Source organism: Anarrhichthys ocellatus, unplaced genomic scaffold, assembly GCF_004355925.1.
Source record: "Anarrhichthys ocellatus isolate YVR2014 unplaced genomic scaffold, GSC_Weel_1.0 scaffold45, whole genome shotgun sequence".
NCBI classification, from domain to species: Eukaryota; Metazoa; Chordata; class Actinopteri; order Perciformes; family Anarhichadidae; genus Anarrhichthys; species Anarrhichthys ocellatus.
The window spans coordinates 389,366-404,793 of record NW_022280075.1 but is presented as its reverse complement, the minus strand read 5'-3'; the positions used below and the strand labels follow the sequence as shown (position 1 = coordinate 404,793).

At 41.9% G+C, this 15,428-nt stretch overlaps 1 protein-coding gene across 4 annotated transcripts in view; it reads left to right on the top strand.

Moving 5' to 3' along the window:
- LOC116395235 (rho GTPase-activating protein 7) overlaps window positions 1-15,428 on the top strand; it is a 78,915-nt gene that overhangs the window by 45,767 nt on the left and 17,720 nt on the right. For 2 of the 4 annotated variants that reach the window (XM_031868954.1, XM_031868953.1), the window contains exons 1-4: window positions 5,846-6,131; window positions 14,319-14,390; window positions 14,537-14,618; window positions 15,319-15,382. In XM_031868954.1, coding sequence (XP_031724814.1) covers window positions 6,119-6,131; window positions 14,319-14,390; window positions 14,537-14,618; window positions 15,319-15,382 — 231 coding nt within the window. In that variant the 5' untranslated portion in view covers window positions 5,846-6,118. Of the gene's footprint in view, window positions 1-5,845; window positions 6,132-14,318; window positions 14,391-14,536; window positions 14,619-15,318; window positions 15,383-15,428 lie in introns of those variants that run through there. The other 2 variants (XM_031868952.1, XM_031868950.1) reach the window with 1 other exon arrangement.

Here is a 15,428-nt window from a genome sequence, read left to right as displayed (position 1 = left end):
GCTCCAGGTGTAGCTTTGTTGCCTTATCGGTTTCCACACTTGGCCTCAGAGGAGGATGTCACTACACCACCACAGGCCAACTGTCACACTTGGTGTTTAGAGACATTTTGGAACAATGATCAGGCTGAAAGCCTGGTAATAACATCTCTGAACACGGTGCCAGGGGCTCTGCTGACCCTTGGCAATGTCCCCGGGTTTCCATCCACTGCCCAGAACAAAACAACAGAACGCTTTATTTATAGTTTGTGTCAACAAGTACAGTTGGAAGGGTCGGCTGTGGGGCGTCCCTGTGATTCTGCAGGATAAGGCGACTGTCGATATGTGCGCGAGTTGCCGAAAGGCTGCTAATATTCTAATCATACTTTAATAAATTGCTTTGTATATAGCTCATTCCCTATTTCTTAAATGTAATCTTTATATCTATTTCAATGACTGCAAAAGTATGTGGCCACCAGAATATTACATCCTTACGTGCAGCTCTAGAGTTAAAAGCAGCATATAGCAATTTTAAAAAATCACCATTGCTGTATTGTTGATTTTATCTTTACCACATTAAATTATGTTCCTTTCCCTTAATTTCCTTTTAATCTTAAATTATCTGAGGAAATTTCCTGAGCGCCGTGCTTTCGGTCACAGCTTCGCTTACAAACAGTTGCAGACATTTGCATCTGCCCAGTCGTTGAACACACTCCTGCAGCTGGCTATTCATCAAGAAGAAAACATAGCTGACAGTTTGGTGATATGCAGGTTTTGGCATGGAAATAAGGATGAACTTTGGAAGGAAGATAACAAGATGGCAAGTAGAAAGCAATCCATCAAGTAAATCCCCAAACAGACATTTCTGCTTGTTATATCAACAACATTGGAGATGGAGCTGAATGGGCATTTTGAAACAAACGGCCCTCATCTATCACTTGAGTGAACCAGTTAGTGCTTTAAACTTCACACCAACTTTCTCCCATTTTTTTCTCCAAATTTTGAATGCCTAATTTGATATGTACTACAGTCAGTGTGCGAAATACAACAGGTAGGGGGGTCCGAGACCCCTTGATCAACAGCAAAACGTTGGTGCGTCTCTGGAAAAATCTTTACAAAAAATGTGTCCCTTAAAAGCTTACTAGTGTAGTAAGCGCAAAGTGCAAACCTTTTGTCTGTATATATTGCATTGAATACCCGGTTGTTTCTGAGTGGCATTGTTGCAAATGAGCCACAATGCAAATGTTGCCTGAATTAGAAAACCCAACGTTACCTCGTACAACTTGAAAAGCAGTGGATTTATTTCTTTCCCTACTTTGACATCATGTTTAGACTCGGTTGAAAATAGCGACTCAACATGCTGTGACTGACGGGTTAGAGAGAGAGAGGCAAGTGTGCTGTGTGGATTCTGTTGCGTGGCAACATGGTTGTTTAGTTGGTGGTTGCGTGAGTGGCCTTAATGTTGACGAGATACGAGTTGGTGATGTGTGTGCAAAGCGTGTATAGCCCGGTTGATCTCCTCGGCTTGCATTTATAAAATCCTATGTATTGCTTCAGCATAATATCACTGGAGCAATGGGTTTGGTGGACCCCGATTTCCTCCGCGTATTGCGCACCCTGACTACAGTATTTTCGTATTTTCGCCTGCTAACTGTTATCCTGGAGAGTGCAGACAGATACTATCTCCTGTGACTAACCAGTAGCAGCTGGTACTCTAGCCCCTGAGCCAAAGCTGCCCGGCTGTACCCAAAAATGGATACAAGACATTTGAAAAATGCTGCACAGAAATTTTCTGAACGTTTTTCAGAAGTTTGATAACATTTATTTCTCTTTCGTTTGGCCTCTGTCGAAGTTTATTTGCTCTGATATGCTCACGCCCAGTATATCCTGGGTTTGACACACCTACCTCTGAGTTGACTAACTTTCCTCACACGCTGGGTTATTTGACTCACTGCCTTTCGCACTGTTGAGTTGTGTGGACCAAAACATTGTTGTGATTGTGGAAAGCTGAATTGAGCTCCACACAATGCTGCTCAGCTGAAAACCTTTTCACAATACAGGCAGTCATGTCATTGAGAGCGGATATCAAAAGCATCACTCAGTGGAGCTTTCAGATGTGCTTGTGATTGATATCGGAGATACATGAAGTGACCTATAGGCCTCAAAATGTTTTATGTTTACAAAAAAAGGAAAATGGATATCATGTTGGCAGTGAAAGTGGAACCTTCACTCACAGGTGTTGTCAAGAAAAAAAGAGACCAGATGCTGTAACAGCAGCCTTGACCTCTTCTTTTGAAGCAGTTTGAAAGATATCTCCTGAATTCACTTGCAATGGCCTGCCCATTATAAACACCAGCCAAAATAACATGTTGCTCTTCTTTTCTTACTCCTTCTTACAGATGTTGCTTCTACCTTGAAAACAGCTTTGTACTTTTTACATTTCTGTGTTTAAGGCTCACCCTTATGTCAAATTCAGGGCTCGTAATCAGATCACTTTCCCCATATATAGAAGCTGTGTATCTGAACTACAGACCTCCTTGCTATTGTGTTTTACAGTTGTAGAGAGATGAAGGGAGTTTGTCCGTCACCCTTTTGGGCAATTATGCACTTGAATAAACAGAATGTTGGGTTTTGTATTGCAGGAAGGCATCCCAGTGTTTTGTAATAGTACCTTAAAATCACTTGAAGGTATCAGAAAACCTTTTTCTTACATTGACAAAAAATTTAACTGGAGGGACACAAACATCTTATCCCACACAAATCCACATACACTTCTGAATGCAGATAAAGATCATTGACCAAAACGAAGAGCAGAAGAAAATAAGGGCCCAAAAAGTCTGCTCCTGCCAGAGTATCCACCCGTTGGTTTTAGGGGGTGTACTCGGGACACTTTCCAAATGAACTATGTGCAGACGACCCGTTACTTCACACTCTCAGATCATTATAAGTGCTAATAAAGAGCTCTAATCAGACCCCCAGTTAATTGATTGTGAAGACCATGAGGCCGCTTGAGTCATCTGCAGCAGTGAATGTTTACTTCCACAGAGAAAGAAAACAGGATTTAGGCATTTAATCAAGACATTTATTCCTGTGAGGAAGCTGTGGTTGTGATGTATTTTGGGAGTGATGACTGTAACATTCATGCTGTTTGTTGAATTACACAGAGAGACAGAAGGGGATTTGCTATGATGTGTAAATTAAGTCACATTCTTGTTTACGGTGACAAAATACCGTGATTTGATTCAAAACCGTAGTACAGTTGTGTGTCACGCTGGCAGCCACATAATTCATGGAGATGTACATGTAATTGGTTTCAAGGTTTGCTTTATTTTACGTAGGTAAATAAATGAAAAAATACAAAAAGTTGCATCTGTCTTATTTAATCACCGGGCGAGCACACTATGTGAGCCAAATTAAACACGCTCACAAGACTGGTGCCCTCTGGGTCTATTTACTTTCTGTAGCCTAGTTGCACCCACTGCGGTGTCCTCAGCCTTTTATGTAGAGTTTCATCTCTCTTCTGGTTAATTTTTGTGAGGCTAAACGGAGGAAGGCGGTTGTTTTGATGATCAATTTAATGCACTGTCAAAGTGGTATCCATAATAATATTGTTGGTTAGGACATCAGGGTGCTGTGGTGTGATGTGTGGACGTTGACATGTGAATTATTTTTCAGCAAATTAAATCACATTTGAGAAGCTGGAAGCAAATAATGTGTTTTACTTTTTACGTAATAAATGACTTGAAATGATTAATTGACTAATTGTTTTACTTGTTTTTATGATTAAATATTTCCCAGACTACTCTACGTACGTACAGTAAATGTACACAGAAACTGTCTCTCACACACACACACACCCAACACACACACACACACACACTCACACACTGATGAAGTAATAGGTCTTGTAGAGTGTGTGCTGCAGTTTTCAAAAGGAGGGACACAGTTCAAGAGAGCAGGCCGCTTCCTGTCCTGCTACATCGGAAATACCAGCCTCGAAGCCTCAGAGGCTGGATTCAGATTGGACTGCATACACACACACACACACACACTTAAAAGCACAAAGTTAACTCAAACACGTACACGCCCCAGAGCACACATACAAGGCTAAGCTTGTGAGAGTAAACGCAACACATCACATCCTTGCATACTGTAACTGCCTCCCTCAAACACACACACACACACACACACACATATGTACACACGCATGCACGTACCACATATAAACACTGCACACATACACACAAAAACTCCCATCCGCTGGGAGTATTGTTGGATTCTTCCTCCTCTGACGCCCGTGAGGCTCTTGCTTGAGAGAAGGAAATGCAGTCTTGTGTAACCTTTATACACCGCAGACAGACACTCGCATGCAGTGAGAGAGAGGCTTTTTGTTAGCAGAGCCAGAGGTCAGGCCCTGAGCTCTGCTTTAATCCTGATTTCTAGTCAACATCTTGTCAGCCTCCAGAGACTGCAGGCCTCTCTTTCCCCTCTGTGACTTTGATATGAGCTCGCAAATGAATAAATACATGAATAACTCAAAGTGCAGTAAAATAGGTTGGAATACAAATGCGATTGCTGGTGAGTTAATATAATGGCTTCAACAAATTGTAAGGCAGGACATGGCAGCTGTCCTCTCTGAAGCTGTGTTGTCCTCACACACATCATATAATTAACCAGTTAGGGTAATTTGATGGTGACCCTGGCCCGGCCAAAATGTTATCCTAACACTTGCAGTATAAAGTGAGAAATACCTGAAAATGTTTCGTCTGTATACTGGAATGTGCCACTTGTGATAGATAGAAACTTTTCGCAAGTAAACAATCTATTAACGTCTGGAAATAAAAGGCCCAGCCAAAATTCCTTCGGCCTATCCAATTTTCAAAACCTAGCAACGTGCCTGTCTAACCTCTGTATATTCTATATTACTCATAACCAGATGTTTTCAGATCTTTTTCAACCTACAAATCTTCTCACAAATGTTGCCAAAGAGTAGAAAACAAGTGTCCTGTTTTTTTCTCTCTTTCTGCTTTTCCTCCTCTTGCTGCATGACTCTCGACAGAGTGTGAAAAAGTCCATTAGTTGTTTGCCTACTCCCACTTTCTCCCCCTCCACTTGTGAATTAATGTAGCGAATCATGCAGACCGCTCTCCTCTCTTCTCCTCTGAGGGAGTTTTTCACATTTAGAATCTCATAATCAAACACCTACGTGTTAAATGGAAGGCCATTAACGCTAATGGTATACCTTGGACTGAGCCAAGATGAAACCTTGAAGAACTACAGGCTATGAGGGCATGGCAAGGACTTTTCTCCCCATCGTGTTGAGGCATTCGTCTGTATTTCATTTCATCTGAAGTGGCGCTTTCTCAAAGCTCCCCCTGCCAACGCTAACTGCCATGAGCAGGTCAGAGATCAGAATCGGAGGAAAATCTTCAATCTTGAAAATGAGAAAATCTTGTTAATTTCCACGCTACTGTATTTTTGTAATTTCATCATCTGAGGGTTGTGATGCAGGGCCCGAGGAATATTGATTTCTATCATGAGTTTCACTACAGACCTCATTTGAGGCAAAGTGGAACTTCTCACTCCTCTGAATTGCCTATTTTGAATTATAGTATAAATTGCCAGGCTCAAAGCCAACTCCTGTCCTGTGGAAATCTGCGGTCAGTGATGGCCTTTCTACCAAGTGGGCAGAAAGCTCGCTCTGGGATCCTTCATTTCCTTCCAGGGAGGGTCAGCAACATTCCCCATGTACAGATTGTATCTCCCTAATTTGACTTTCCGATCCTTCCTCCACTTCTATACAGTCACAGAAGCTCAAAGTAATATCGGTTTGTGTGTCTGAACCTCATGTGTCTGAAGTGTTTACCTCTGGTTATTTTTAGGACTCCCCCCTCCCCTCCCTCGGTGTTCAGATGGTCCGGTCCGGGTCAGAGGAAGGGGAGTGGTAGGGGAAATCTTCAACAATGACTTCATTAACATGATGCCCAACATGACCAGTACTACTGGAATTTACTGCTTTATTACAACATTGGATATATTATTTTTCCCTCTGGACTTAATTCTTTGAACATCTTTATGCGTCTGACTCTACATCCATTCTCACATGGAAGTTTGTTAAACTTCCCTCCATCCAAGAAGAAGCATGTTGATCACAAGTGAGTATGTGTTCAGTTGCAGCTCATCTGTTGCGTTATATGACAGACGGGGAGATAATGAGAATCTTAGCCATTGACTTCTGCCTGTTTTCTTTTAGATGACAATTGAGAATTGATGCTTGATGACATTCATTAAGGAGATGATTGGTTAATTAGCTTAAAGAGTGGTATTTAATGAGGATCTGATTAAGACAGACTTTAGCTCCTGGGCTACTTATAAAAGTCTCTTCTGGTAGTTTGTTGAATTAATCGAAGACTGACTTCACATTATGAGGTGCATGAGAGGCTGGAGTAATGCTTGGCCACTATAGTTTTCGACAGATTTTTGTGTAAATATGTATCAGCAGCTTTAGTCAAAGTGTAACAGGCTTGTTCTTGATTCTCGGCGGCAGGAAAGGAATTTGAAGCGCTCCATTATCCTCTGAGAGCTCTTTATTGTTTGAAGGCCGTGGGCAGGAAAACATCACAAGATCAGTTCTGAACTCCAGTAGAATAAAAAGCCTTTTCTCTGTCAAAAACGGCGTAGGACTCACTCTGAATGTGTGTGGGTTATTTTTAAAATGTGCTCTGTTGTAGAGAATTGATCAACTGCCAAATAAAGTGTGCAAATATTCAAACTTTGGAAATGAATTTGAGTCTAAAAACTTCAATATATGTATGTCTGTGTAGTAATGCACTCCTGTATGATAATCATATGTAAATTATTTGGAAATGGTTGCTTTTATTCTGAAATCTGTGACCTGATTTGCAGTTTTGGTTTTATTTTTGTCTTTCTGCTTTCAACAGTGACATCAGTGGACCTCATATTTGCACTCCCATTACATAACATGTGACTTCCTCACCATGTTGTTGTGTGTCAGTGAATGTGTGAAGCAGGTTGTGACGAGGAAAGCTGCAATCATTCTCCATCGGTGCTACAATAACAATATTATGGCTCTAATTTTCAGATTTATAAGTAACCCAGTTAACAGTGAACTGAAGTGATGGAGTTGGTCACTGCAGCACAATACATCAATATTTTTGAGCTGCTGAAAAGCTGTGCTAAGATCTGAGTATATTAAAAAATGAAACGCTAATCCTTAGCCTCACACTAGCCTAAAACTTGTAAAATCCCTTTGCAGCTAAACCACCTGCTGAATTATTGATGTGTCTAGTACATGTACGAAGAAAATCTTTAAGGGAATACTTCACCCGCAAAATACACATCTGTACATCAATGTACTCACCCCGTGTTACCCTGAACTCATGAAGGAAACTTTGGTTTCCCCGCATGCCTCCAAGTGGACAGGAGGATCAAAAAATGGAGAAAAGTTTTGATGAATTGAATGAAGTAAATGGCGGCGATTAACCATCAACAGCAAAACTATATCAAAGCAACAGTTTACAAACTCTCACACAACTCGTGCAGTATAATCCAAGTCTCATTTATCCAGTCGTATACTCACTACTTCCCAAACACATGCATCTTCACTAAAACCTTACTATCTAAAACACTTCCGCATGAACAGTCTCCCGCTTGTGCAGGCGCGCTATACGTCCGTGTGAGTCTGGACCCTTTCCTCCCTCATTAAAAGTTTACTAAAAGATGCCAAAAACCACAGAAACAATCATGATGTGAAAACACTGATGCATATAGTTGGCAGATGAGCTACTAACCTTATAAAGGATGTTTAGTTTTGCACTAAACTGAATGAAACAGTAAGAGACATAACCAAGCCTTGGCTATGAACGGTGATCTATGATGCCCACATGTCTCAGAGGTAGAGCGAGTCATCCTCCAATCGGAAGATCAATGTCTTCATCCCCGACTCCAGGTCGATCTGTCCTTGGGTGATACACTTAACCCCAAGTTGCTACCGAAGGCTGTGCCTGCTGTGTGTGAATGTGAGAGGCTTGATGGGGCAGGATGTAGCCATGCAGTGTGACATCATTATATGAATGTGTTTGTGTGAATGGGTGAATGACACGTAGTGTAAATAGCTTTGAGTGGTCAGAAGACTAGAAAGGCGTTAGATAAACACAAGTCCGATTTGAACTGTGACAAAAAAAGTGAACAAACCAGAAGGTGATGTAGTGGATGTAGAGTGAAACCCGATGGCCTATTTTATTCCTCAGATTAATTCATTAAATCAGCTCAGTTGGATGATCTAGTAGAAGGTCGACATTCTTCCAGCATAGCTGCCATAGTTGGATGCAAAGGCCAGTGAGAGTCAAGCTAGATGTCCGCTCAGCATACCTCCCAGACATCTGCTCTACAGCCTGCATGAAATCATGGTAAAAGGCTGCCCAACTTTTGAAGGAGGACACAGCAGGTGAAGTGCTCTAAAATTACAGAAAATAAATAATAATAAAACAAATCCCTCCATGTGGTTTAGTTTGGCTTGTCGACAACTGGTTTTCTGCCCGGTGACACAGTGCCGGGCTTTGTCATATCTGTTTTTCTGAAATACCCCTGTAGTTCCTCCAATTTGCTTCACGCCAACCTGAGAGTGTTTATACGAACTTAGTAAAGCCATCTCTCCACTGGCACAGAGTCTCAGGACAGACAGTGTTGTTAGCAACGACTGGCAACAGCATGCAGGAATGATTATACTGCAGGATTATGTCTGTCTATGTATGAGCTCATGCAGATATACCTGCCAGCTCAGGATGAGCCAAGTCATGTTCTGTGTGTGTGCGTGCGTGTGTGTGTGTGTGTGCGTGTGTGTGTGTGTGTGCGCAGCCTGGAAATTTCATGAAAAGTCTGAAATCATATTATAGTATATTAGAATACAAACAAAACATAAAATGCTGTGTAGCATGTTATCTTGAAAAGATGCTGAACTAGAACATGAATAAATACAAAAACAATTGTTAAGCAAAAAATTAAAAGCCAGAGATCAGCCTTGCCATTCCCATAAACATATTAGGGGAAATTGTGTGTTTCTTGTGTAATACCTAAGCCTAAACCTATACCACAACCTTAAATATTGTAAACGTGACCATAGACGGATATTGGCTTGTGTCTAAGGGCTCTAGATGGCTCCTGGGATTATTTTAAGTGAGTAGAAATACGTGTAAAAGGACCCTGTTTATACAGAATAAAATAGATTTGTAAAGTAAAATATATAATATAACTTTAGACATGTATGTTTTTGCAAAACAGAAGCCTGTGTTTGTGGTACTTCACAGTGGTGACAGTAGGCAGGCGTCAGGATCCCCGTCACAGTGGCCTTTATGACTTTTCCACATTAACTGTGGAATTTCAGCAGGATTATTACAGGATATCACTGAGACGCCTAAAAAATAAGGGAATTTTCAAAAGCCTTTTTTAATAACTCACAATACAAAATATGAACATTTCGCTGATCATTGCCGACGTCAGCGGGACAAACACGCAGCAATACTTCTGATGAGCATTGGATTTAAAAAAATATATTTTTCAATATTAAAGTTAGTTTTGTGTGCGGCTTCAACGCATGTCGGGCTGGGGCAGATCGTTCAAGTCCTGGTTCATCAGAAAAGTTGTATTGTACACACGCACAGACGTCTTAAACTTCCACTTGCTGAGCTGACTTGACTGACAGGGGAATACCAGCAGAGGAACCGTGCAATAGGTAGAGGGAAACATTGTCCGCCGTTTTGACAGCTGACATATACCTCTGATCTTTAACCACACCTCTCGAGTCCTGTGAGACGCACTCAAGCGTCTCCCTGAACTGCAAGCGGGGCAGTGGCTGCTCTTCTCCCCCAACAGCAACACAGTGAGGCGTAAAAGTGGTGTGAAAAGCCCTCAAACATGAGTTAAATTTGGACTTTGGCTCAGAAATATGGCCGATGGTCAGATAGCAGGCAAAGGGTTAATCCGCATCAGTGTGACAAGTTGCCTTGACTCTCGTTTACTTCCACTGAAAGGGATAGGGTGACATTTTAGGAAATACGCTTATTTCGTGGATGCATTTTTCTGTTGTGGTTCAAGTATGATAAATAAGGTAATACACAAGCAAGCAGTACCTACCTATCCTGGCATGGACTGTGTGCCTTGTGATTTATAACCAGTGAAATCCATGAACCGGCTGATTCATGAAGTGTTGCTAATTGATAATTGCTGATTGATGATAACATCGACTCTTGAAGTTATCAAGAAAACACACACCGTAATCAGCCTCAAAAGGAAAAGAATATGTCAAAACGGGACCTCAAATCCATGTTGATTGTATTACAATTGTCTTTTTCTCTGAAGTCATTTGTAGTGATTGACAGAAAAGCTGTAAACCCTAACACCAAACACAAACGGTCCGCTGAGCACGTCTCAGCATTCAGACACACGCTGTCCAGCTTCCTGGCGCTAGCAGGCCGGAGCCGCACTAATCGCATATCCAAATCTCTTAGCGGAGCCCAGAGGGACCAAATCACAACTTCCTCAGAGGCAGAGTCATTTGGAAAGGGAAGAGGCCATTGCCTGCTGTGGTCATACTGGAGCCCAGGAGATAGCGTTACTCACGTAAACGCTGAGCTGAGTAGAGAGGCGCCCCTGAATGTAGCAGTCAAAGTCGGTGACCAAACATACCAGCAGAGTATGAAGTATATTGTTGCTTCTGACAGGTGTGGATTAACAGTCAATGTTAAAGATGCAATTGTGGACAGTACAATATTTAGGTATACCTGTATGCGTTAAACTTAAAATGTGCAACCGCGTCCACTGTATTCCTGTATCAACCCCTCAAAAGGTCGTTATCACTGTTATATCAAACTAATTAACCAAACAGGGAGGCTGTTTAATCAAGAGAGGACACATTCTCTAGGAAACGCAGATGTCGCTACCATGTTGCTATTTAGCCAAGCAGCATCGCCTGCGCCAGCTAATTATTTTCCAATATATCTTGTTTTTTGGCTCCACTCCTTCCTTGTTCAAACTTGGCACCAAAATGCGGATGCCTCTGGAGATAGTCCCAACAAGTTGTGTTGTTTTACAGCTGTTTAAATAACTTTAGTTCCCGGCTGTTTTAGGAAATGATTTGGCATGGGCTGGGTGCTGAGAGGAGGAGAAGTAGCAAGGTATCCTTTAATGTCAGAGCGAAAAGGTCTACATGGCAAAGCAAACCTTTGGACACTTGTCTACCCACATGGAAGAGGTGAATCGCATCTGAAAGTCTGAAATCTATCTCCTGCCCAGAAGTGAGCTATAGCACTCCATGCGGAGAACAGTGGACTCACACTGTTGGATCTTTTTCCTCTCCTCTCTCCTCTTTGGTACCTCTTGGGTGTTCTTTGGGCAGGCAGAGGGGATGGTAAACACAAGCACACTGAGCGCAGTCTACCTGTCTGGGCTTCCTGTATTTCTGTGTTTTTGATGTTGCAATTTTTCATTTTACGTCTTGCTGCCTTTTGGCGCCTCCAAAGCTGTGAAGATGCCTCGTGTTGCTTTAACATCCAAACACCTTGTAGCATGTAAGAAATGAAAGAAGACAAACTTTTGCTTTGGGGCTTTCTCCTCTCATCCAAGTTCGACTGACTCCTTCTGATTCATTCTTTTGACTTCAACACATATCTCAGTTCCAACTACAATGCAGCGCCAATCCATTTCCATCCGCAAACTGCCCTCCAGTTATTTGGGTATGAACGCTTCACACAAGGACTTCTGAAATAATTCTAAAAATGATAATCACTCACTTCCCCCTCTAAGATTCTCCCTGCAGGCATGAGGACTGTAACCTCAAACATTTCCAACAGAAGCTCCTTCTCTAAGCTCTGAGCCACGATTGCCTTAAAGCAGAATATTAGACCTATTTAAAGTAGAAAACCGGTTTAAATGTCACAAGCTTTTAACTTGTGACCCTCAAGGTTGCAGAATGACGGGCTGTGATTTGTCAGTGTTAGCGATGGATAGGGACAGTGCTCGGAGTGATGTCTGCACTGAGAAAGTGGTGCGGGTGTCTCGCTAAGTTCAGGGCTCTAACGCTGGTAGAGTCACATATCCCTGGATTTACAGATCCTCTCGCGGACATGCGAGGCCGCCGCTCTGCAAGCACACTTGATCCCTTTTCTATCTCAAATGTCACATCTCCATCGTAATGCCGGAAAATAGGCTCTGCTCTCAGATGTTTAACAAGCAGGACTTTTGGGTCAGGATGAACATACTTCTGGCAATCCCTCTGTATTTTACCGTGCAAGCTGTTAATTTCTTTGGCTGCTACTCACGTAAAGTCAGTTTACTTCTGTCTGTCTGTCTGTCCTCCCTCTTCTGTCATTTTGATGATTGCCATATTCGCTGAATTTCCCCCCCCAAGTGTTTACGTATCTGGGCCATCTGCTTTGTGTCGCGCTGTTCTCCAGATCCTCGGGTGTCTTGGGGGAAATAGCGAGACCACTTCATACTCCAAGTTTCCATCCTGCTGTCTAGTGAATTTTAGAAAAACAACTTTTCAAAAGTCACCAAAAAATGAAATGTGAATTATGTGCCTTCCCTTCAAGTCTCACTGAAGTGAATAAGTAGGCAGTAAAAAACACAAGCACCAGACAAGAAGTGTTTGAAGACCCGATCAGTCATGGGCAAACTGCTGCTGTTGTTCTTTAGTGGAGCCTAATGTCGGCCATATTTCATGCTGTTTGAATATGAAAACAAGAAATGCCCTTGGCAGGTATTCTCCCCGTGACGGGCCTCTTGTGCACGGAGAGAGAGAGAGAGAGCACGTTTAACATTTCAGGGAGGGCTGTGGTGGACAAGTATTTTGAGACCCCTCAGAAAATCCAAATCCTCTTCTGGGCCGTGCAACCAGACTGAGAAAATGATTTCTGTCGCTCCTTATTGTAAACATCCTGGATCAACAAATCATTTTTATGCTTCACGCCAGAATGTTTTCTTTTCCACTCGGTCTTTTCTAATAATACTTTGCTTCAGAGTCTCTCATGTGGAAGAAATACTTGACTGCAGAAGAGGTTTATTGCCTGTTTATATTTGTGTTTCTTCTCACTATCAACATCTTTTCTTTTATACCGATAGAAATACTTTTGAAAGAATAAGGATTTCATGAACTTTTAAGAGGAAGAAGATGGTAAATGGATTTTACTTGTAAAGCGCTTTTCCAGTCTTCCGACCACTCGAAGCGCTTTAACATTAGATGCTCATATTCTATTCGTAGCAGGGGCTAACATGCAAGGTCCCACCTGCTCAGGACTATAACATCCATACAAGGACACATGGACATGGACTAGGAGCAAGCTGGGGAACAACGGACCGGGACATTTATATATAACGATATTAAAGATAATGACATGTTTGGGGTTTACCACACTTTTTGTGCGAATAACTAAATTCAATGTGCAGTTATTGTGCATAATGTTCCATCTTACCAGGGATGATGAATTCGTGTGAAGTGCACAAGTCAGAACAAAAACTATATATTTCTGTTCTACTTTAAAAGATAAGAACAAGAGGAGAAGAAACTAAATCAGAGCATTGCAACAGTTCTTCAAAAAAACACTCAGCAGCCTACCTGGATACTCTCTGCCATTGTGAACAGCATCCTTCAGTGAAATTTGTGTTGACGTCTTACTATCTCTTGGGTCTCTTGTCTGTTTGTTCTTTCTCTTCATCAATTTTGGTTGAAACAAATGCTAATGTAGCAGATCCTTCAAAAATCACAATCAGAGCAAGAAAAAAGGACCAGAATTTGCCTTTTTTTTATGGAACCCGATATGAAAACCAGAGTGAGGGTGCCTGTGATGTTTGGGCTTTTCAGTCTCTTACATCATGATAACAGCTCAACATTGGCACCAAGATTCTCAAGTCAGAGTGTAGATGTCCATGATGTCCATAATTGGATCTATGTTTGACAAAACACACACATTTTGAAATGAATCCTTTTTCATGGGTATCACTAGCAAATGAGTGGCATGTGAGAACGTCATGTGCACATCGATGGCAACAACCTCAGAGGGCGAAGCAAGGCCGAGGTATAGAAGATAGAGAGGAGGGAAGCCCTCATCTCCACACACAGCCAATTAGCAGTAATTAAAATGGCCTCTTCCAAGAGTCACAGATAATTAATAGCCTGCATGTGCTTCCAGTTTTTACCCAAATGCAAATGTAATTTAACTTCATAAACACACGACTGATTAAGGGCAAATATTTGCCCTCTTAAAGCGGGCGGAGCGTGAAATGATTTTAATTGAATCAAATGCTGTTTTTCTTCTCTCTGTTTGCAGAGATTGAAGCCAAGGAGGCCTGCGATTGGCTGCAAGCGGCCGGCTTCCCTCAGTATGTGCAATTATTCAAAGGTAAATATAAGAGTGTTAGTGTAATCCACACAGCCCCCAGAGTCATCACCAAGATGACACAAACAATGTCTGAGTGTTTCATTTGTCTTGTGTGTGTGTGTGTGTGTGTGTGTGTGTGTGTGTGTGTGTGTGTGTGTGTGTGTCAGACTGCAGGGTTCCCATTGACATTGAGTGGGCGAAGCGTGATCACCGCTTCCTGGATAAGGATGCCCTCGATTCACTCTGCAGGTAACACAGGTGCACTTCTAAATCTAAAACTTTTATTTTTTGTGTGTCAGAGACATGTTCATTAAACTCAATGGTTGGTTGCTTTAATGTCTGAGGCCGTATTTGTACTGCTGTTTTATTCAGTTATATTATAAAACCTTTTTTCTGGGGACCCACTTTTTAAGAATGACATCATTGAATAGGTAAATCAGCCATTTTGAAGCTTTGTTTTATGCATGAGTTATTAAAAACGGATAAACATGTTAATTACTTGTATTTGTTTAACATCATTGTGTAGTTACAGCTGTAATAGTGACATGCTTTTCTCTTGCGTATTACTTTAACTGTAGTTCCACTGGGAAATGTTTAGTTTAGTCTCTTTAGACCCTTTTGCAGGAACGTTCTGCTTCACATTCACTTACTACAACTGCATTGTGATCTGTAGTCAATAAGACGCTCCAGTGGAGCAGTTAGAGGTTTAGTGCCTTGCTCAAGGGCATCACAGTGGTGGTAATGAGGGACGGGCAAATGCTGCCGTTTCCTCCGATTTATCCCGTTGGTCCGGGGATTAAAGTAGCTGCCTTCTGGTCACAAGCTTGCTCTGAAACACAAGCGCTTGCTTACATTTTGGCAAACGTATCAGAATGTGTACAGCAGGTCACTGTTATGTGACACTGCCTGTCTAACCACCATCCACTTTCATCTCTCCTCCCTCTTTCAGGAGATTAAGCACTCTAAACAAAAGTGTGGAAATGAGGCTGGAGCCACGGAGATCAAAACGCAGGGTGAGTGTTGAGAGCAAACACCGAGAAACTGGAACACAGCAGGACT